The 22,785-nt window shown below is 36.5% G+C and overlaps 4 protein-coding genes across 4 annotated transcripts; 3 read left to right on the top strand and 1 right to left on the bottom strand.

Annotated features, from left to right (window-relative positions):
* Positions 1-394: 394 nt before the first annotated feature.
* Positions 395-6,763, bottom strand: LOC147869667 (protein PTST, chloroplastic-like). Its single transcript, XM_087331799.1, has 8 exons — positions 6,597-6,763; positions 4,226-4,525; positions 3,205-3,294; positions 2,899-2,967; positions 1,656-1,761; positions 1,463-1,551; positions 1,219-1,331; positions 395-708 (listed from the first exon to the last, which is right to left on the bottom strand). The coding sequence occupies exons 2-8, from the start codon at positions 4,505-4,507 to the stop codon at positions 606-608; spliced, it is 852 nt and encodes a 283-aa protein (XP_087187925.1). The 5' UTR covers positions 4,508-4,525; positions 6,597-6,763; the 3' UTR covers positions 395-605.
* Positions 6,764-8,300: 1,537 nt separating this feature from the next.
* LOC147869666 (putative 1-acyl-sn-glycerol-3-phosphate acyltransferase 5) lies at positions 8,301-12,204 on the top strand. The gene is made up of 3 exons (XM_087331798.1): positions 8,301-9,027; positions 10,730-10,860; positions 11,707-12,204. Exons 1-3 carry the CDS (start codon positions 8,351-8,353, stop codon positions 12,120-12,122), a joined length of 1,224 nt encoding a protein of 407 aa, XP_087187924.1. The 5' UTR covers positions 8,301-8,350; the 3' UTR covers positions 12,123-12,204.
* A 1,445-nt stretch (positions 12,205-13,649) lies between these two features.
* On the top strand, positions 13,650-16,547 carry LOC147869665 (uncharacterized). The gene is made up of 4 exons (XM_087326601.1): positions 13,650-14,116; positions 14,673-14,782; positions 15,219-15,323; positions 15,726-16,547. Exons 1-4 carry the CDS (start codon positions 13,801-13,803, stop codon positions 16,545-16,547), a joined length of 1,353 nt encoding a protein of 450 aa, XP_087182727.1. The 5' UTR covers positions 13,650-13,800.
* A 1,744-nt stretch (positions 16,548-18,291) lies between these two features.
* Positions 18,292-22,363, top strand: LOC147869664 (uncharacterized). The gene is made up of 5 exons (XM_087331800.1): positions 18,292-18,311; positions 18,399-18,636; positions 20,266-20,367; positions 20,819-20,945; positions 21,907-22,363. The coding sequence occupies exons 2-5, from the start codon at positions 18,403-18,405 to the stop codon at positions 22,137-22,139; spliced, it is 696 nt and encodes a 231-aa protein (XP_087187926.1). The 5' UTR covers positions 18,292-18,311; positions 18,399-18,402; the 3' UTR covers positions 22,140-22,363.
* Positions 22,364-22,785: the final 422 nt, after the last annotated feature.

The raw sequence follows: 22,785 nt of genomic DNA, 5'->3' as shown, positions 1-22,785 counted from the left end.
TCAACACCCAATGATTACAAAGAAAACACTTTGACACAAATGTTGGTGGTGTAAGAGGATATGCCATATTTTTCATGGAGCATAATAGAAGAATGAAAAAAATATGGTAGCATGGCAATGGATCCTCGTAATATCAAACCTTCTTCTATGTTTTAGAATTACAAATATTGTTGATACAAGAGGATATGTCATTATTATTTGTGGTTTATACTAGAAGAATGTCAAAAGAAGGTATCTATTGAGTTATAGTATGACCAAGCCATCTTCTTAGTTTCATCATAACCATACATCGTGGATACACGAGGATATATAAATTCTATTATGTAATAAGAGCATAAAAGGATGTAAAAGCTGCATCTTTTCCATGTCCAAGTAAATTAACTTGCTAAAGATGTAAACTATTGATCACTTTTTAGTTGTATTTAAAATTGTTGGGTGTAAAAGCATTGAGAGAAAATGCATAACCATGACCATCTTAGAAATTGATTCTCTAAAGAGAAAAGTTTTCTCTATCATAAAATACAAAAAGGAATGATTGTATAAATTAAGGTAATGATGTTACAATGAGAAAACCATCCCATATAGGTAGCTAATGGAAGAAAGTTTTATGTGACCACCAGCAAATTGTTTATAGTCATGCCTTCACCAACTTGTGCCAGGTCAGGGGAGATCTTCCATTCTCCATCCACCATGAACTTGATCTGATACCTATATTTGAAAGACCATTTTTTCATCAGCATTGGAGAGGTGAAATGTAATGTTTTTGAAATACTCTTTTGGCAACATACAAAGTCTTGCAACTAAAAAACATTTAGTATTTCACATTGCAATCTTTCATCAGCCCCACAAATTCTAATTAATCTCACATCACATTATATTTGATAGTTCTTGTCAATATTTACTGCTATACCGCAATTTTCTTTTTGCACTAATTTTTCTCTTTGCAAAGAAAATTTACCCATGTCTTAAGAGTGATATTTCATTACCATCCTCCTATACTAATTTATCTAAGATCACATGATATTTTTGTTTCTGGTCAATGTCTTTAGTTTCTTGCGATTTCCCTCTCGATATTAATTCTTATCATCATTCTCAAGATGATTTCATACTATATTTCCAAAGAAGCGGCCATTAATGCACCATAATATGTTTTGCAAATAATGTCTTGGTCTTGACTTAAAAATTAGTGAAAAGAATATGAGAGAAAGATCCAGTTACCGTCCTGGGCGTAATTTCAATGTAGTGGAAAATTTCGTAAAATAGCTAGATGCTTCTGGAGACATTGGTTGGCCTTGAGACCAACCATCGAAGGAGCCCATCACTTGCACATCCTAAAAAGAGATTGGAGAATTAAAGGTGATCAATTCACTTTTTTCCATATTCAATTAGGGAATAAACCCCAATTAAAAGAAAAAATAGATAAAATTTATCTGTCTGCTTATGCATCAAAAACCTCACTTACCTCTGCCATACCATACCAAACAAGTGGCACATCACGATAGCATACTGTATCAATATCTTCAACTTGTCGAGCCACACATTCATGCAACTCTGAAGGAAAATGAGGGTTTAAAATTTTAAGGTCGGGATATAATTTTAGAGCAGAAAATCTAGGCATTTACTAGCATTATGAAGATTTGAAAAAGAATTATTGCCTTTGAGTTTCAATGTGAAATGAGACTGAATGTATTTTCCGTTAATTTTTCTTGACCCTGGTCTAGGCCCTTCACTGGCGACTTCCTGAGCCAAGTGCAGCAGGTTCTGGAGATTTTACAGAAATAGATAGTATCAAGTTTGCCTTTTGTTTTCATCCAAACTCATCTACATGCAAAAATTATATTAAAGTTTCAGTCAAATTTCATGACAGTGTCTCGAGGAAATGTTATCAAAACCTATGAGACAGACATGATCATGGCATTGCTCAAAACATACATGACTGATGACAGTGTCCCTAGGAAATGTTACCAAAACCTATGAGACAGACATGACCATGGCATTGCTCAACATACATGACTGATGACATTGCTCATCCAAAAAGTACATTTTCAAAGTTATGCAATCATACACAAAAACCGCTTCAAAGATGGCGAATGTTCATGTGATGAACTATGCAAAATATTTTATGGAAAGTAGAATAGATCAACTCAAGTGAGGTTCACATAACTCACAATGCAATGGGTTTAGTGCAAGTAATTGTTGTGCTTGAGGAAGCATGAGAACAACAGAAATTGGTGGAACTTTCAAAAGCAGTAAACCAACAACCTCGCCATTGATTTAGATAAAAATTCACCACTGGAGAAAACCTTACGAAGAATAAAAATACAATGTCCTAATGACAATAATCAAGATGTGCCATAACACAATGCTCATTGCTGACCTCTGACTTCATAACTAAAGTTGCTAGCAATATTGATTGAACATGTGGAATTACTATACCCATTCACCCTTCAGGTCTCACACAGTAAAAATCAGTGGGACCGGGAGGATCAGCTAAGCTTAAACCATGCTGCCCTGAGCATAGGTCAACATTAAGCATTGAGACTCATATGTATAAACCCAAAAATGTTATTGAAACAACAATGTTTGCTACAGCCATCAAGAAGTTTCCATATACTAGGATTTCTGAAGATACTAGAATCAAGAAGTAACATTTTGTGTGCAACTATATACTGTTCAATCAAGTGGTTCTACTAAGTTCTGATAAAAGCATTGCATGATTAAGATGATTATATATAGGTCATGAACATACTGTGATTTTCCATGGAGAGAAGCTTCCTCTCATGATATAAAGTAGTACTTTAATCCAACATAGCAAATAAAGATAGAGCATTGCAATTTTCTGCGTCAATGAATAAATGCATATGATGTGAAGTCAATGAAGCAGAAAAACAAATATACCTTTATTTCAGTTTCCATTGTCGCTAGTTCACTTTTACACTTCAATAATGCAGCTTCTTTCTCAAGTAGCTGAACAGGAATTCAATTGGATGAAATTAAAGAGCTAGCATAGCAGTATGGAAACCAAGAACCGTGATAATAATGGTTAAACTGGAATTGATTTTAAATTTAGCTTAAAAACCACATGATATTACACCTCAAGCATGATCATGCTGATGAGAACTAAAACGTCTTGCAAGGATAAGCATCAGCACTAGTGCTTCCAACAATCTAGTAATTAAACTACTGAAATTGGAAGGTGCAAACCTGTCGTTGTATATGCCGCCCATAAAGGTTTGCATCACTTAGACGGCGCATTAGTCTCGTGCGCATAGCACTTTCTCGCATGGCTGCCAGCTGTCATGGGCATTACAGTTTCAGCTGAGTAAACATTAGCATACTTTTCTATTTTAACTTCATGTGTTTAATCTACTGTTTACTATTTAAATGATGAGATATCCAATAAAGGAGTACCAGAAAACAAACAGAGAAAGTATCCATAACAATGTTACACATTGAAAAGGGGTGGGTCAATGGGGGTCATTCAATAAATCATGACCCAACCCTAGATGTTGGTTAATGCAAACTAGAACCTAGGCCAAAAAGAACAATACAACAAAGTTGCTTGGTCATTGGAGATACACCTGTTCACTTCCTCGGATGTCTAATAGATAACTTTTGAATCAGCTCTCATTGCAATATTTACTTTAGCAATGCAATAATACGACATGAAAGTTCATTATAACTATAATACTACAGGAAAGCTCATTGTCTTTGTATTTTGTGCACTCTTTTCAATGGCAGAATGATTTTTTACTCTATTAAAATTCTTACTCCACATCATCTCATCTATAACAATTTTACACTTTCTTTTACTCCCTCTTTTGCGGCTCTTTCTGTGTTATACCCAGCTTGATACAGGGGATTCAGTTTTGTACTTCAAGGCACATTTTCAAACTCCAATAATGCTTTTAGGAATGGCAAAGTTAAGAACTCGTAAACATTTGTCTTCTCTCAGCCTTACACAACCACATATATAATAGTAAATTTCTTCATGAGCCCATTATAATAAATACTGATCGGAACTTACACTTAATTATAAATTGGCTACATTGGTGGTTACCCCTTAACCCCATGCATATGTTCAACAATATAGGATGGCCCAAGTTCTCCTCCCCACTCACATTAGTCGGTATGCAAGATAATAACATCTCTAATAAAATTAAGGGAGACTGAATGCCAACAACAACAACAAAACAAAGAGTAGAACTGCATGAATGTTATATACCTCCTCTTTACTAGCTGGTTGGCCGAGATACACAGATTCATCTTGCTGTATATAAGATGAAGAACCCTCGGGAGCATTGGTTGAAGCCACTGGGACACTTGACCAGCATTTTTTACTTCTTAAGTGCCTGATAGGAAGTTGGTTTGTTCTGTCACTCACAACTTTGGAAACTGAAAACCCTACCTCTAAAGCTTGGACTTTGTTCCTCAGGGAACTGCACAAGTGTGTGTGTCTTGCCCTTAGAGCTGTGCCATCTGCCTTGGCAAACTCCATTATGTACATTCAACAGCCCACAAAATCCTATCATACATGAACCAATAAAAGCTTAAGAATTTAACAGTAAATGCATTAGTAAGTATGAAATCCAAGCTATACCATAAGGAAATGCTTTCATTTTAAATAGATCATACCCATGACTATTGATTTCTCCTGCCATAAAACGCAAGCTTTACCATTGTTCATAGCTTTAGTTTATGCTTTAATCAAAAAGGTCAGGCATGAAACCACAACCTACATTGGACTTTCCCACAGAGAATACTTCTTAGGGTACAACTGAACTGTTTGATATTTCATATTAGGCATGGACACCTACGCTCATGTGGTTGGAACCTTAGACCACAAAATCTCCTCCTTGAATAGAGGGAATTATTAGTGTATATGGCCCTCACCTCCTTGTGGGCCTATCTATCATGCATTATAGTCATCTGGAAGGAGAGGGGCATTCATTGTATGTATTTATGGATGTTTTTTCTTAGAAAAAGGGACTTACATTAATTGTATATAAATGCAAGACTAAATGGAAACTTTTCACCCATAATCCGTTCAAATGAAGTATTCTGCAAATAGGGAAACAAATTCAATCTTGATGTAGAATCTAATATCCATTGCCAGTTGTGAAGCCTATTTAGAAACTTCTAGACCTTTCTAGATTCCTCTGGATAAGGTTATCTTGTCCATGACATATGCATATCTATGGATCTTCATGGGAATCCTCTCCCCCTCTCAAAACTTAAAAGGGTCTTGTTTGTGTTCCCTTGATCATATAATGCTTATTTGATCTCATCCCTATTCTTCCCAGAAAAATACCTTCTTTGAAATCCCTCAATCATTATATGGAATTATTTTGTTTTTGTCCACAAAATGCCCTTTGTTCGAACTCCCTTGATCATGTTTATAATATAGAATGGTTGTTTTGGTTCTATCCACAAATTGCCTTGGTTCAAACTCCGGCATTCCCAGTCCTTTATGAGAGAAATACCTTCTTTGAACTCCCTCAATTATGGCATATAATGATCATTTTGGTTCCATCCAAAAAAAGCTCTTCGTTCAAGCTCCCTTGATTAATTATAACATAGAATAGTCATTTTGGTTCTGTGCAAGAAATGCGTTGGTTCAAATACCCTTAATCATGATTCATAGCATAGAATGGTCATTTTAGCTTCATTCAAGAGATCCCCATATTCAAACTCTTAGACCATGACTCATAACATGGAATGATCACTTTGTTCCTGTCCCCATCCACAATTATAGAATAGCTATTTTGGTTCATTGAAATACTCTTTTTTGAACTGACATGGCCATAACATAGAAGGCCAATTTTGGTTGTTACTGGAACGTTATTGTTTGAGCTTGCCTAATTATTTGTCACAAAATACAATGGGCATTTTGATCTCATCCAATCTCCACATCACTCTTGTTTGGGCTCTCTTTCAATCATAAAAGAATGGTCATTTCGATCACTTCCTTGAAACGCTCTTATCTGAGCTCCCCTCCTCATATCATGAAATGGGCTTTCCACAGAAGTTTTTCTTTCACTTATCAACTAATCCTCATTCCATGCATGAAAGAATATGAAATGACAAGAAAACACCACAAAATGTACAAGCATGTAGTAGAAATTGACATATTTCCATTGTTTCGTATTCCCTTTACAACTGGAAATTTTAATATCCAACTTGTGTCCTTTTCTTGTTTATCAAACAGAGCTCCCACCATCAATGTAAGCTGATACTATGATTGCAGAACAGTTTGCAGGAAAATCTTCTTTACTAATTCGCAGAGTTTCATTTCATTAGACTCTATGTGAAAACAGAATGAATTAACAGCAATTTTATATCTTTCTATTACACTCTTTGATCCCTTTACAACCGAATTGACCCACGCTGTTGCCAAGCATTTTAATGAATTGTGATAAAGATGTGAACGACACATATCTAATCCTTAATTCTGTTTCTACTCTTAGCTGGTAAATGAGATTGAAGAGAAAATCTCCTTCTTTAGCTGTGCTGAGCTCGTAGATGATAACAGAAAAATGATTGAAGGTAGATGCATACATAAATATGTACATATGAATGTTCAATGAGAATTTTACCTTCGTTCGATACAGAGGGGACGACACGGGGCGATTATTACGGCTGATTGATAAAGTCCCCATCCATTTCTGCGACGCTCATCTCCACCGTATTTCCACAGAGGAGAGTGCCCGAATCAGAACCACAAATTATAGTGCTGTTTGTCTATGATTCTTTCGAGTGTGTGAGCTCACACAAAAAAAAGCAATTTTAGTTATATTTTTGTGTGGAGAACTTGATTGTTGGACAATGGAGATTGGAATGAATACATACATACATACACACAGACACACATACACACATACACACACACATACATACATACATACACACTATACACACATAACATACAATATTGTGTCAAAAAGGAAATCACGGTATTCACATTATGAAAACATGGCTACTCGCAAGGAGCTGCGGGCACTTACTCGTTGTGTCCTTGTTAAAAAAAAAGGAGGTTTGGGTTTGGGTGTTCACATAGTGCATCACCAATTACTGAGAGCTCTCTATGCTCACAAAATTGTTTGATGTAGAAGTAAGCGTTAGCTTTTCCCTTGGCATTGCTCACACAAGATTGATCCTACGTGGTACGCTACCTTGCTCGTTATATGGTACTTGAAAACCCTATGTCTATTTTGTGCCCATAAGACAAATGTAAAGCAAATTGTCTTCTTGATTTCTAAACGGAGGTTGGAGCTCTAATTAAAAAGCGTATTCTTAAAGGACATGTCTAAGATGTGAGTGGAAGGAGAGATATGTTGGGTTTGTGCTCTTGACGGTAAATTGCTTCACGACTCATATCAAGTCACTCGATACTTGTAAACCTATTTGGCATTGGTCTTGACAATTTTACCCTTGCCTACTAGATATTTATAAATTGGCCATGTCACATGTTCAAAACTTGTGCATGCGTGCGACACAACTTTGTGATGGGAGGGTGAAGGGACGCTTGTATAGAATGCCCATCACCTCATACACACCACCAATTTTGCAAGACCACAAACACTGGAGTAAATTTCCAAATCATTTTCTTTTAGAAAGTTAAAACAAATTGAAATTTAAAAACTAAAAACCATTCCAAGCGGAAACAATGTAAAACATTTTGATCGTATTGATTGAAGAAGATGAGATTGTAATTTGATGTGTGTGTCTGTGTTAACGTGGATAGATGCAACGAAAGGAATCATTTGCAAAGTTAGAAGATTGTGGGCCAAGCAAATTGTATTTAGACACGACGGACAACCAAGTGATTACATAAAACAAAACAAAAAAACTGCTAGTTCCCAGGGTCACATTTGATTTGAACTTGTCTAGGAGCACATTGCCTATGAGGTCAAGGATTTTATTATTGGGTTTAGTGGAAAAGATGTTTGTTTTCATCAAATCGCCGACAAACTCATCAAAATTAGTACATATTGAGCACGGGCGAGGCCTACCAGAGAAAAAAACCATATACATACACTATTTGCTGGGGAGCCAATAATGTGGTGCCATGTCATTCTGGCCGATGGAACCCGGGCCCAGGTTTGCCACACCAGCATTTCCATATCAAAATGGGAAGGAAGAGAGAGCCAATGCCGGGCATCCGGGTGGCCAAAGAACCAATCATTTGATGCCACATGGCCATAGACAAAGCCCAATCATTTCATGCCACGTCAGCCCCCTCCTCCAATCAAGAGACGTTGCATTTCCAGAATAGAAAGAGAGAGAGAGAGAGAGAGAAGGGTTGTGTGGAGATTTTAGACAAAGAACTAGATTCTTCCTTGCTCTATCCATGGTGGGGGCTGCAGATTGTGTTGCTGCAGCGATGGCGGTAAACGTGCTTCTGAAATCTCAAGAAGCAGGAGGAACACAGAGAGAAGAGAAGAAGAAAGACAAAGGCAACATCAAAGACGAGGAGAAGAAGAAACGGTGCAGCAAGGATTGCTTTCTTCATTACCTCAGAGTATTGAAAGCTCTGGTTATTTTGCTAATCCTAACAGTATCTGCCTTCATTCTTCTCCTCTTTCTTGCTCCGTTCACATTCTTCTTCCTCAGGTTATTTAGCCTCCATTGGAGCAGAAAACTCACTTCTTCCATATTTGGGCACTGGCTTGCCATGTGGCCTTTCTTATTCGAGAAGATCAACAAGACGAAAGTGATCGTTTCAGGAAACAAGCTCCCTGCTCGGGAAAGAATCATCTTGATCTGTAACCATCGGACGGAAGTGGATTGGATGTATCTATGGAACCTTGCATTGAGAAAGAAACGAATAGGCAATGTTAAATATGTGATGAAGAGTAGTGCGAGGAATGCTCCCGTGTTTGGTTGGGCATTTCACGTGTTAGAGTTTCTTCCCATTTACAGGAAATGGGAAATGGATACTTTGATTTTTGAGCGTATCCTTTCTTCTTTCAAAGATCGTTGCGATCCGCTCTGGCTCATCATTTTCCCCGAAGGAACCGATTACACGTAAGTATACTGTAGGCAATCCATCCTCTTATCATGCATTTAAATGGAGCATCTAGAAGAAGCATGGTACAGAGAGATGCTGATTGGTGGTGAAGATGATTTATTATCTTCTTTGTCACAGGGAGCTGTCATTTTGTTTGCATTTATTACTTGTTTCATACTTATTTTACTTTACTTGATTATCAAATCTCTTGAATTTCGGAAAGCTGAATTGCATGGCTAAATTGCAATGGTCTGTAGACTGGAGTAAACATGACCAGTAGGCTCCGGGAACAGCACGTGGCCATTGTAGTTACCATTGGATTCTGATGTATGTGGAGCTGGGCACTACATACATTTACTTAAAAGTTAGAAATGTGAAAAAGTGAGAAACTAGTTGTATTTTTAAAGAGGTGACATTGGCAGTATGAGAAAAACTTGGCTTATTCAAACAAACCTCTCTTATGATGAAAACCCAAAATTTGGTTTTGGAAAGAAAAAGAATTCATGTTAGTGAGTAACTATTTGGAGAAATCATAGTCAGTGGAATGGAAGAAAAGTTGGAGGCTTTAACTTTTATACAACAATTTGTTGCATCATACATGGGGGAATTCTCAAAATTGCAGTCGGCAGCCATCTTCTAGATGGGTGATTTATTTCAATGAGTTATAATGTTAATGCAAAGTCAAGCACCTTCTTTTTAGGTTCAATTCTAACAAGTTTTTTCATTTGCATGGTTGACGAACACTTTCTAAGTTGGAATCATGTTGGTTTGGCAGAAGCTAGATGCAGGAATCTCCAAAATTTAGTTTTGGAGGCCTTATTGCTTATCAGCTCCTTTAGGAAAAGTATTGTTGTAGTTTACCCAAATAAATTAGGGACACTTATGCATGGAATTATATGATGTGATAAATATACACACTTCATAGAGAATGTATCTATAGCCATTGCCTTGTTGCAAGGCAATTGGATTTCTACATAAATTCTCAAATTATAACAATGATTCTGATGGAAAGTCTTTTAAGGAACAATCAAGATTTTGATCAAGAAAAAGAATAAAAAATGAATTCAACCAGGAAGATGTATCAAAAAAGAAAAACTTTGATGGAGGAAGCAAAAGGGCAGCATGCTTTGAATGTTCTCACTGAAAGTCAGCTGCTACAGAAAAGACAAAGCTGAATTCAAGAAACCAAACCCAAATTCTTCTGTTGGACCAGTGCATCATGCGGTTGGTAACTGTGCAATGAAGCCATGGTCACAGATAGGTCTAATCACAGGCGAGATAAGAGGAAAGTGTAAGCATGTCTATGAGTCTGCTAGATCGTCATTAAGCTCAGAACAATTATGCATATTAGAATTCTCGGTACTGAATACTAATCTGATGATATGAACATATAGTCATGCAGCTGGACAAATACACAATGTGGATCAGCACGAATCTCAAGCATACACCTATTTCTTTCTTTCTCTCTCTCTCTCTCTGCCTGTTCAGGCTACAAAGGCCTATTTAAAACGTTTTGGAATGATGCACACATGGATTGTATAAATAGAGCAAAGATCATTTTGATAGTCTTCTTCAGTACTAGGGTAGCCCTTTCATTTATGTGGTAGATTGCATTTTTAGTTTTAGTTTGTTGTCAGTTCAGGGAACTTTCTCGTTTCGTAGCAATGAAACATCATATAACATTATGAAATGATGATAAATGTTTTCCATTTGATGCAGGGAGGAAAAATGCTTACGTAGTCAAAATTTTGCAGAGGAGCATGGTTTGCCAAAATTGCACAATGTTCTCTTACCTCGAGTAAAGGGTTTCTATACTTGCTTAAATCATCTTCGTGATTCCATTGATGCAGGTACGTTGATCCTCAAACTCCTGTTCATAGTTTTTAGTTTGAATGGGCTGTAAGGATAGGATGTGTCGCATCAATATCCTTACTAGAGCTATCATTACGCAAAGAAAAAGAACGGAAGAGTAACCATTTTTGGATCAAGTGTTGAAGTCCTTTGACTGGAACTGATCTTTGATTCTGCAATACGTCTCTTTTCTCGAGAAAGAAGCAAAGAGTAGGGAGAAAGTAAGAGTTACTAATTGACAAGAAAACAACGATGTTACGAAGGATTCCCCGAGAAGAATAATGATGTTTTGTCTAGCTTCTACAAGATTCTAACCTTCTTTGATCTTTGAGGTCTGCATTGTTATATGCATGTTGAACCTCCTCAATGGCCTCGCAAAGGTGATCTCGTGATGAATACATGAATCAATCCACTGTAGCTGGTCTTTTGCAATACTGAAGTGAGTCTTGCTTAGGTTCAGAGGAAGATCACGACCTTGGTCTTCTTAGGTTCAGAGCAAGACTGGCTGTGTACATAAACCACGTAGCGCATGGAAGTGTAGAATTTGACTTGGTAGAATGCATCATAGCTCTATAGTTCCCTTATTGGAGATTTTGTGTATAAACATCTGAGGCAATAGTTTGTATAGATGAAGTGCTCAAATTGGAAGCATAAGATAATTTCTGATTAAGCAAGGTAAGACCAGAGCATAGATGAAGATTCTGTTTCCCTGCTGATGATTTCTATATATATTTAGTGTTTTATGTTGCCAATATGTGTGCCAGAAGTTTGAATAAAGTTGCTATTTTATGTCAATTAGTTTGTGATTTCACATTTATAACAAAGGATTTTATGGTGTCTTGTAGTGTATGATGTCACGATTGGGTACAAGAATCAATGTCCACTATTCATTGATAATGCACTAGGTACAAACCCAAGCGAAGTCCACATGCATATTAAGAGAATACCTGTACAAGAAATTCCGTTGGCTGAATCTGATGTATCATCATGGCTTATGAACGAATTTTCCCGGAAAGATGAACTCTTAGATCAGTTCTATAGAGAGGGGAGCTTTTCTGACGATGGTAGCAGCATTGAAGAGGAGCTGAGCATGGCCACGTGCATGTTCAATTTCTGCTTTGTAATATTGTTCTCATGTATCATGCTTATGGTAATCTTTTCTTCATTGTTTTGGATCAAAATTTATGTGGCCTTTAGTTGTGTGTTCCTTACAGCTGCAACATACCTGAATTACAAACCCATACCTATCTTAAATGTTTGAGATTCTCAAGTAGTTTTCTCTTTTGAATCCTTGTATATACCTGGCTGTGTGATAATGGTAATATATGTTTATAGATTATATCTATCTATCTATATCAGATGGAAAAGAATCAAAACGGAACACCAAATTCGCTTTTATTTAAATTAAACCCAAGAAATGGGTGTTAAAGAGCAAAGATTTTTAGGCCACTTGAATTATTGCATATTATGATGATGCAAAATCTAGTGCATAAAGTCGACCCAGTCTGGTAAAGTTGATTAAATCTCTGTTCATTGAAATGGAATATCTGTGGTTTTGTATGGTTCCTACTTATAGCCGTCTTCAATTGATTGAAACTTATTATATTAGTATCCTGTATTCTTGTTTGATAGTTTTTTTGCCATTTGTCTTTGGGCATTTTTGTACTATACCTTAATCATTTGAGGAATTTGTAATTTTGCTTTGTCCATTGAGAACATTTGCTGAGAAAGTAAGATTATGAAGAGTTTTGAGGTTAGTATGTTGTGCCTTTGATTAGCCTTCTAGCTGGAAAATGCTTTGTGCATGTCAAAGAAAGAGTTTATAGAGATGCATGATGTGGCACTTGCACAATGCTAATCGAATGTTGAATTATAAATTTTTGTTCCAAATTTCTAGGTGAAAGTATGTTTATGTATTGATAAATGTGTTAACTATTCAATTTTCTCCTATATATCATTAGATGTGGCTAATTTATGGTAGTTATAATTGTGTAACTATTCAATTTTATCCTGTATATCATGATTTTTATCATTGCCCTGCTAATTTAAGGTAACTACTCAAGTCAAGAAAATAAGATTAGTCTCCGTGATACCATTGTGATGCATGTCAAACATTGAGAATTAGAGTTGGAAAATTTCTTAATGGGATGGGCTATTTTAGATTTCTACCAAAAGTTTTTGGCTTGGTTGGATAGATTTGCAATTGATAGTGAAAGATGAATGCCATAGGGATGTATATCTGAAGACTGATATTTTGGCATAACACAGATTGACAAATTTCTTCACATATTCAATGGTCATCTTTCCAACCTCCCAATATCAATTGATAGCTACTATGCCACATGGGCCTTTTATAACAGCTTGAGGTGCCTCTTCGACAAGGCAACTTTCATTAGGAAGGTCTAAAGAGAGAAAGAAACAACCAAAAGACAATAGAAATGGGTATTTCTTCTTCCATGCAATGGCCATGGGTGTTTTGGGCAACATGGGGGGTCAAAATGTCCAAGAGACAACTACACCAAGCGGCAACAAATGCACTACCTTAATATATGTGTGTGTGTGTGTGTTCATAATATTAGAAGAAGAAGGTCTTAGATAACGGAGATTGTTCTTCTTTCATAGTACTAGGCATGGTTCTCAAGCATTTCATAGTTAAACAGTTGAATCTATGAGCACTACATATGTGTGAGAGTATCTTTGACAAATAATTGCCGAGGAATTAGGGTGTCCATGAAAGTTTTTAAGAGGGCATTTTCATAATTTCTACAAACAAGAGTTAAAAAAAATACAGTTGGTAAAACTAGAGAGTGGCATTTCCACACAGTTTCCATAAACCTGATTAAATGTCTTCTAGATTAGCAAAGAGACGAATAATTTAGGGTTTATCAGAGGCAGAGACAGACAGAGACAGAGACCGAAACAGAGAGGGAGAGTTCGCGATGGACATGAAAGCTTCAGCCAGAGCAAAGCATGCCTCCTCTCAGCGAGGGAAGGCTCGTCATTCCACTCACAGCAAGAAGAAACCTGTTGTTGTGGATCCTCTTCCTTCTTCTTCTTCTTCTTCTTCTGCACATACACAGTCTGCTGATGTATCACATCATTCTGATGGCAAACATTCAAGCCTCCCTTCTAACTGGAGTCGGTATGAAGAAGAAGAAGAGATCGATCCTCGCTTTCATGATTCTATTGCTGTGAAAAGTAAGGGAGCAAATTACCGGGATCTTCTTGCGGAGAAATCTATTTATCAATCCCCTGGTATGATTATTTAAGGTATAACCATGTGTTTAATCTTACGTTTCATGGGATTATGAGCCTAAACGGAAATTTATTTTAACTGTGCTTTAGCATAAATAAAAAAGGAAATTTTAGTCAAAAATTTTCATTTTAGGTTTAATCTAGGATACAGAAGAAGATAGTTTATTGTAAGTTTGTGTTAGGTTTAAAAATGGAAATTCCACTTTATGTTTGTCCAGGAATGAAATAGTGCTAATGGAGAAATTCCATTTTTCTGTTTTTCCTTTTTATCTTCAGTTTTCATTACAATCAAAAGAAAAGGCATGTATTTGAATTTTGCTAGAGAAATTGAAATGAATTACCAATCTCCTGGCAAGAAAGAAAATTGCATTCATGTTTCTTTTAGAAAATGAATTGAATGTTTGGTGCTTCTGCATTGTTGCATATAATTTATTTTGAAAAAGAGATGGTATTTGCTTGCAATTGACAGTAATTGTCGTCAAATGTTTAAATGTAAGGTTAAGAGATGCTCTGTTTTTTCTGCCCTTTGAGTCAAAGGTGTTATGGGTGCATACAGAAATGGCAAATGCGCGGAGGAGATTGATGCAATCAAGGGGGTTGGATATTTTAAATAGTGGGTCTATTGCAGATAATATCTGGAGCAGAGATGGAATATTTGATGGCGAGGTGCTGATCTTCGTTTCTTAAGTATAATGCTCTAGGCATAAAAGCAACCTTAAAGAGTCAATAAGGCAACACATTGACCCATTGGTTTATGGGTAGCCATAGTATATAAAAGGGTCAGTATCCTTTTAAATATCATGAAACCACCATACTTCGGCCATGTTTGTGGCACTATTGATTCATTAAGGTTCAACTTATTTCTATTAAGCATACTGTTATGTGCATACAGGAAGTCAATAAAACTAGAGTTTGAACCATCTATTTGTGTTTGCCAGCTCACTGCTGTGGTATGGTGTGTAAGAGCTTACTAATATTCTATGTAAATTGAAACCCTAAGTTTATAGATGACTCAGTAGCTATGGTCTTTTTGAGGCTCTATGTATGTTCATAATATAGAAGCTATTCACTTGACTATTGCTTTTTGTGCATGATGTTGCAGGATGCATTTTTCTCGCTAGATTTGAAACTTTTGGACGAAGAGCTTGCAAAAGTGAATATTGCTGAAAGGCTCTGCATTGATCCAAAGTTCATTCCTGTAGAAGAGGTGAGGTGTCCATTGAATTCAACTGTTTATTCAGAGAAGTTAATCATTTTGAAAGCATTATAATATAGGGAAAATCATAAAAATGGTATTTCGGTTTGCAATAATTCCCAGAATGGTACAAAGTAATTGTTTTTTAACCTATTCCAATGCCACGAATAATCAATCTCACTCTTTAAAATTCGATAACATTTTCATCTAGTGTTTTAATTGTAGGCAGCTACACAACTAGAATTTACAAGGGTAAAAGTCAGATTTTGATAGTTAAATTTTATTAGTGTGAGTTGATGAATAACTTAGCATAGATTATGAATTGAAAGTAGAAAAGTTCAAATTTCACTGCTATGTTAATTTTGGAATGTGGGAAGCATATTACCAATGCTAAGATCCTTAGGTTTATTTCAGAGGGATGTTGAGACTGATCAGCATGATTCAATTAACGAGGCTGAGTCAATTGATGAGGCAAAGACCAAGGAAAACAGGATTCTCAAATCTACAGGTTATACAAATATTGATGAGAATGTGGCTGAACAAATGGCAACATCATCAAATGTCCCCACTACGGCATCACCTTATCTTGAAGAACATGTACAAGATGGTGGTGCAGGTTTATCATTTTATAAAGAGATACTGGAACCTTTTGAAAGAGACGAATCAATGGTTTCTTGGAAGCCCCTCACACCATACCAAGAAAAGAATCTTGAAGTAGAAGCGAAGAATGATGAAGTATTTGAACAGACTCTTGAACTAAAATCAAAGAGAGATGAAGTATTCAAACCTGAAGCGGCAGAAGCAGAACTTGATGCCCTTCTTGACATGCTTGATAGCCATTCTTTCAAGGAAGCTTCAACATCAATACGACATAAACCAATTGAATCTAAAGCATATAAACCTATTGAATCTCGTATGTATAAAGCCACCGGAACTGTAGCATATAAGGTTGCTGAACCTGATGTTTGGCAAGATGAAACACCTCTAACAATGGTCAATGTTGATGCAGCTGATAGGATTCTTGAGCAATCAATGGAATCTTTTCGAGCTGAACCATCATCACTGGAAAATAATATGTTCTTAATTACAAAGAGTACTCAAAAGGCAGATAACACTGTAATCAGTAAAGAGCATGTTCGAGTAGAGATGTCATCGTTTGATGGTAATGTTTTGAGTTCTGTTAATCCTCCATTAAACCTGGATGATGACTTCGACTCCTGGCTTGACTCTTTGTAACTAGTAATGGAAATTGCAACTTGTTAGTAGAATGGTCTTTTCGTCAAGGTTCTGACTCTTAATGCACGTCAAAAGTAATGGAAGCGAACCAGCTCTTTCTGTTTACTTCAGTTCTTAGGTTGAATGGAGATCCTTCCTCAAGCTGAGCACAGAATAATATTTCTTTTTTAGTTAGCTCTCTTTTCAATTACCTAGTTTAATAGAAATTCTATTAATGGGTGGCGTTGTTTGTTAGGGACTGTTCTCAATTTGGTGAGGTCTGAGTAAGTTTATTAATTATTCTAAAGATGAACATAGCAACGCTTGTTCTATACACATTACACTCATTGTAGTCGAAGAAATTATAGTTATTAGGAAATTGTCTTCTTACTTGCATGTTAAAATATTTGTTTGCACACGCCTCAATTCTAAAGAATTCACATGAGCTCATTGTGGAAGATGTTATTGTAACTTTTAAGTCACTAATGGAATTTTGATTGATTGTATAGGAGATAGATTGTACTTGTTATAGTATACTTCTTAATGACACTTGTTATAGTATTTTGGATGTTGAAGAAATTAATGACATGGGGGGGATGTTTGGCGTATTATTTAAGACCTTTGATAGAGTGCAAAGCATTGCCACAATAGTTTAAGCCTTGCTTGATATTACACACACCAATCTATTTTGTCTCTAGGATCCTTTAAATTCTGAAAGATCTCAAATATATATGTAGATGAAAAAATAGTTTATGGTTGTGTCATTAAGCGAAAGTGTTCCAACAAGAGATAACTTTGTGCAACAAGAGAAACAACTCTTTAGACTTCATATGGTTTCAACGTTTTTTGGTGTTTTAAATACCATCCATAAATTATTGAGATGGTGACTAGTACATGATTTGAGTTTATACAATATCTATTTCAATTCATTTTCTTGTTGCAAGCCGATACATGTACCCGCAAGTCATTATTGAAGCCTACTCATGATTTTGTTTTGTTGATGTGTCATTTTGAGTGTTGTTGGTAGTGATTGTTGGCTTGTCGGTGTTGTAGGTAGTAGAAATCTATAAACTACTTCCTTGGGCTTAGGTCTCCTATCCACACACACTTGTTATTGATGATTACCCACATCGTGAATTTGTGATTGGATCTTGTTACAAAATGAGAAGCCAACCCCTAGAACCAAATTCTAGTACCCACATTGTTGCATACTGTTACCAAGATACAAATAAATCAATGAATACACTATTGAAGTATCTTGAATGTGTACATACACACACACACACACACACACACACACACGAATGGAGTTCAATGACCAGATAAGATATGTATGTATGAACAATAGATTAATGTCATTCAACTAGGGTAGGCCTATCTACACACACGCATGCACACACAAGGCACCAGTGCAAATGATAAGGAAAATATCTTTGAGCTGATATAAATCAAAGTAAGCGGGATAAGGAACACCTTGTTGATGATAGATTGCCCACATCCACTTACGAGTACGAGACATACGTACTTGTGTGCACCGTAGAGAAAGAAAGAGATATATTTAAGTGTCTTTTAAGAGGCCAAAATGGCCTATAAGACCAAACAAGACATTACATCTTAAAATGTTGTGTTGTCTACACATACATATACATATATGTACATATACTGACATACTGTTATACTGTAAGTCTGTATACATATGTAACCTCTCACAGTATACATACATACCAATATGTACATACAATGCAGTGTGCACATACAAAACATACAGACAGACAGACAAGCGTACTCATAGCTTATACACCTCAGTGAGTAAGCACTGTGTACTGGTGACGGTCCAGGGAGTGAGAGAGACAGAGACAGAGAGACAGAGACGGAGATGAGCCATGGTGGTGGTGGTGGTGGGCACATTGAGAGCTTTGTGATCGTGTATAACGTTGCAAAGCGGCATAACGTGGGGACGCTTGTGAGGAGTGCCAGTGCATTTGGCGTGTCGGAAATGATTCTTGTTGGGAAGCACAAGGATTTCAACGCCTTCGGCAGCCATGGCTCCGCCCCCTTCCTCCGCTTCCGCCACTTCTTCTCCCTCCTCGATGCTCGATCCTACCTTAAGGTAATAATCTCTACCATGTTATATCTCTACTTTCCCTTAATATGCTCTCTCTCTCTCTCTCTCTCTCTCTCTGGTTTTTTCTTCATGAGCAGCATCTTCAAAATGAAAATTTGACATCCTAATAATTCTCTTTTTCTTCATCTCTTCAAAGACTGTTTTCATCTTTTGTGTTATAGCACATGGTAAACAAACACTCACTCACTCCTGTCATGGTGATAATCACCGCCACATCTGAAACTGGGCATCTGGTTGGCTGTACGCTATGAAGAGGGGGGCAGTTGAAGTGGTTTTACAGTTTCCAAATACCTTGGAGTTGACATATGTCAATTTAGCCGTTTTTGCAAGTAGTTGGGTATGTCAAAGAATATGTGGACATGCGTGTAGAGTAAAAGAAAGGGACAGGAGAACATAAGTTCATGTTTTCATTCAGCCACATTGGAAGCCTTTTGCATGAAATGGAGAACAACTGAACATAGAGCTAAGTTTGAATAGTATTGCTGCCACATTAATAATCAATATTGGATAACTTACCAAAGGGCAGTTTACCAAGGCCAAGCTCATATCTGGACACCGTTGCCCAAGTGAGAGATGTGGTGGCATCACACTGATACTCATAGGCTCACGGACATTTGAAGTCGAAATTGGGGGTTGGCTGAATATTGAACATGGAAAGAATATGTGACTTATGTTGTCTCAATGTACATCATATGTTGTCTCAATGTACCTTGCATATGATGACATCAGACATGATTTTCAATGACAAAATCATTGACAATGGCACCACAAATGCTCTTTGCTTGTAAAATCATCTCAGTCGTTTTTATTCCTTTTTCTATATGGAGTAGAAACCTAGGTACCAAGTCTTAACAAGGAAAATAGCTGGAAGGATTTGGAGAGACCTTTATTCTCAATGATTGCCTGCATGATAAGGAGAATATGAGGACCAATGGTGCTTGGCGTTGTGATTGATAGAACTCTAGAGACTCAAGGAGAAGTTGTTGAAAGACAACAATACAAATATAAAATCTCATTAAAAATGAACAATCACAGTTTTCTTTAGCCATGTCACTCCCACTCATGCTACAAGCTCCCGACCACTTTACAAAAGGGTAAAATGGATCGATCAATAGAAATTTGTCGTCTACATTGGCCCCAACCTTGTGAACACAATCTTGCCACCCTTGTCATTGACAGATGAAGGTCATTATTTCCCACCATTGTAGTGCTTCCCTTGCTTCAGTAATCTCTCCATTTTGGGTTGACCTATGCTAGAGTTCTTTTGAAGACAAAACTTACAATCCGTGTGACGTGAATATCTTACTTGTGAAAAAAATGACATTCTTTAGTCACTTATAATTCTATTTAGTTACACTTATTTTGGTTTGTGGTTCTCAAAGACAAAAGAACACTTTAAGATGTAATCTCTTGTTTGGTCTTATAGGCCATACTGGCATCTTAAAAGATGTTAATATATCTTTCTTTCTCACTCTACGTAATCATACTTCTCATTTATTGATTTATTCTCGCTTTGTTTCACCTTGTTCCTTCTGCTTCCTCTTACAGCTATTTCTTGTGGCTCTCATTGTTTTGCAATTTCGTTTTGTTTTTCCTTACCTGCCCTTTTCTCAGGAGAAATCTTGTGACATAATCGGAGTTGAAATCAAAGATAATGCGAAGCCTGTTCATTCACATCCATTTACCTGCAGTACAGCTTTCCTGCTTGGAAATGAGGTAGAATCTTTCTGTTTTGAGCTCCTCAAGTCTTAAGTTCCTTTTTTCTTCCGATACTGGCAAAGAGTATATATTCTGTGATGCACAAGCTATAGATCTTCGGAAGAAACTCCAGAATGCCCAAGTTTTTCTTTATTCAACCCCATTCAAGCAATTATGTTGTCGTCTTGACTAATCATACTGTCAAATTGTCCCTGTTTTCCCAACTGTATGTGGTATTTGAGCAATTATATTCTCAATGCATCTCCTGTATTTCTTTTCTGGAGATTGACAAGGGTAATTTGGAGAAATAAATTAAAAATGTAGCGGTATTTCAGAGTTTTCTCTAGATCTTATTCACTTTCTCATTGCCTGCTTAGATAATGGATTGAAAATATAAAGACATGGATCTAATTATTCTCACAGGTTTGTGTTCTCTCATACATCTAGGGACTCATAATGACGGTTGCAGGGAACAGGTCTTTCTGACAAGGAAATGGCTATTTGTGATTCATTTATCTATATAGCACAATATGGAGGTGGAACAGCATCACTGAACGTCACTGTTGCTGCCTCCATTGTTCTGCACCATTTTGCAGGTTAACAATCTCTATTTACGCCTTTATTGTTAGGAATTTGAAAGATTTTAAAATTCGAATTATACGCAGACTATTATGGTGGGTATACTAATATTGGCAGTTGACACATGGGTGTATCCATCTATCTTTTTCATGTCTATAATGTGACGCACTAGGATGACTGGCATTTTTTGTTGTATCTTATATGACATAGCTTCTCTGATCATCGTGTTCACTAGAAGAGTAGCTTTTTTGCTTGTTAAAAACTTAGTTTCAGTTTACCTCAATGAGCTTTTTATATTTTATGGATCATCATCATCATGATCTCTTTCTCTCTCCTGCATTTTGTATGGATGAGATTAAACTTAGAGAACCCAAGTTCAATGTTCACATGGGTTTGACCCTGTCCTATAGATCACAATCCTAGTCCCATGGACGTTTCAAAGATGCCATCTCTGTCTGTCGGTTTTCTGTCTGTCCCCTTGTTGTCCAAGATATGAGACATCATTTCTAGATGTAATCTCTTGTTGGTTATTATTGAATTATATTATATTGAATTAGTATGTAATATCTTATTCAGTCTCATAGGCCATTAATTTGGTCTCTTAATGGCATTAGCTCATATATTTGTTCTGTCTTTCTCTTTATGTACATTCTTTCCCTTGCTTCTCTCTTTTAGATACTAAATAAGATAATGGGCCTTGTGTCGATGGTTTATCTCATAGGCTGTTTCAGCCTCCAGTAAACTTTTAACATATTGGTTTGTTGCGTTGTTTCCTTAACTGTTGTTATCTTGTCATGTGATTTTGTTCTGGATTCTCAGAGAACAAAAACTCATGTACATCATACATGTTTTGTCTCATAGGCCAGCTTTGGCCCTTCAGATTTTTTGCTTCTACGAAGTATTTGATCAATATACATAGTTGGATGTACTTTCACTTGCTAGCTAAATATGTATCAATGCAAACTTGTTTTTTGACAGTATGGGCGGGATTTGATGAGAGGCAACGAGATGGACCTAAATTTGTGGTCGCAGAGCGGCCATCAAAGCAAACACAAAGAGTTGCTTGCTCTGAGTCACCGGAAATGGTTGCTGAAATGCGGAAATCAAAGAAATCCACCACAGATTGGTTGGATGGAGAGCCGTTAGATCATGAAGAATTAACTGTTCAATCTGAATCCTCATCAGTGTTGACGAGTCTATTTGATGCTTAACAGTCTATATCATAATGTCCACGAAAGTTTTGTTTATGGCATTTTCCTGTTGATTTAACTGAGCAGATTAATTGTCATTTTGTAGTTAGTAAATCAGAATATATCCTCTCATGCATAAAATTCTTTTTTCGAAGTGCTTGACCTTCCAAACAGTGAGCACCAATTCTCAATATCTCTACTTTGGAAATATGACGATAATTGATTGGTAAAATAGTTTCTGATTTCATGCATGCTTTTGTGCTTCACTATGACTGTAGCTTAACTTTGAAATCATCTATCCTATGTGCCAGAACCTTCAACCAGTAACACCCCAAACTAAGTATTAACCTTTACATTTGAAAATGAGGGCTTAAAAATTGTGGAAGTGCAAACTTTGTAAATTGTAAACCTTAAGAGTTAGCACTGTAAACATTGAGCAACATCTTTATTTAAATAATAAATTATCTCAATCTAAATGATTTAATCTCTGAACTTGAAAGTAAATCCTAAATGTAAACTCTTGCAACTATATTGCCATTAACCCTAAACATAAAAGTTAAAAAACCTAGATTGAAAGTCATTGCCCATTTGCTGGAACATCTTTAAGTTTTCAAACACTCAAAACCATAAACTTCCCTGAATTTGTTTGGGCATTTATGGGAACATT

This window comes from Azolla caroliniana, unplaced genomic scaffold (genome assembly GCF_043228905.1).
Source record: "Azolla caroliniana isolate FFs.n. ecotype wild unplaced genomic scaffold, voAzoCaro1.0.p SCAF_1, whole genome shotgun sequence".
Classification (NCBI taxonomy): domain Eukaryota; kingdom Viridiplantae; phylum Streptophyta; class Polypodiopsida; order Salviniales; family Salviniaceae; genus Azolla; species Azolla caroliniana.
The sequence above is the reverse complement of the archived record's forward strand: the minus strand, read 5'-3'. Positions and strand labels throughout refer to the sequence as shown.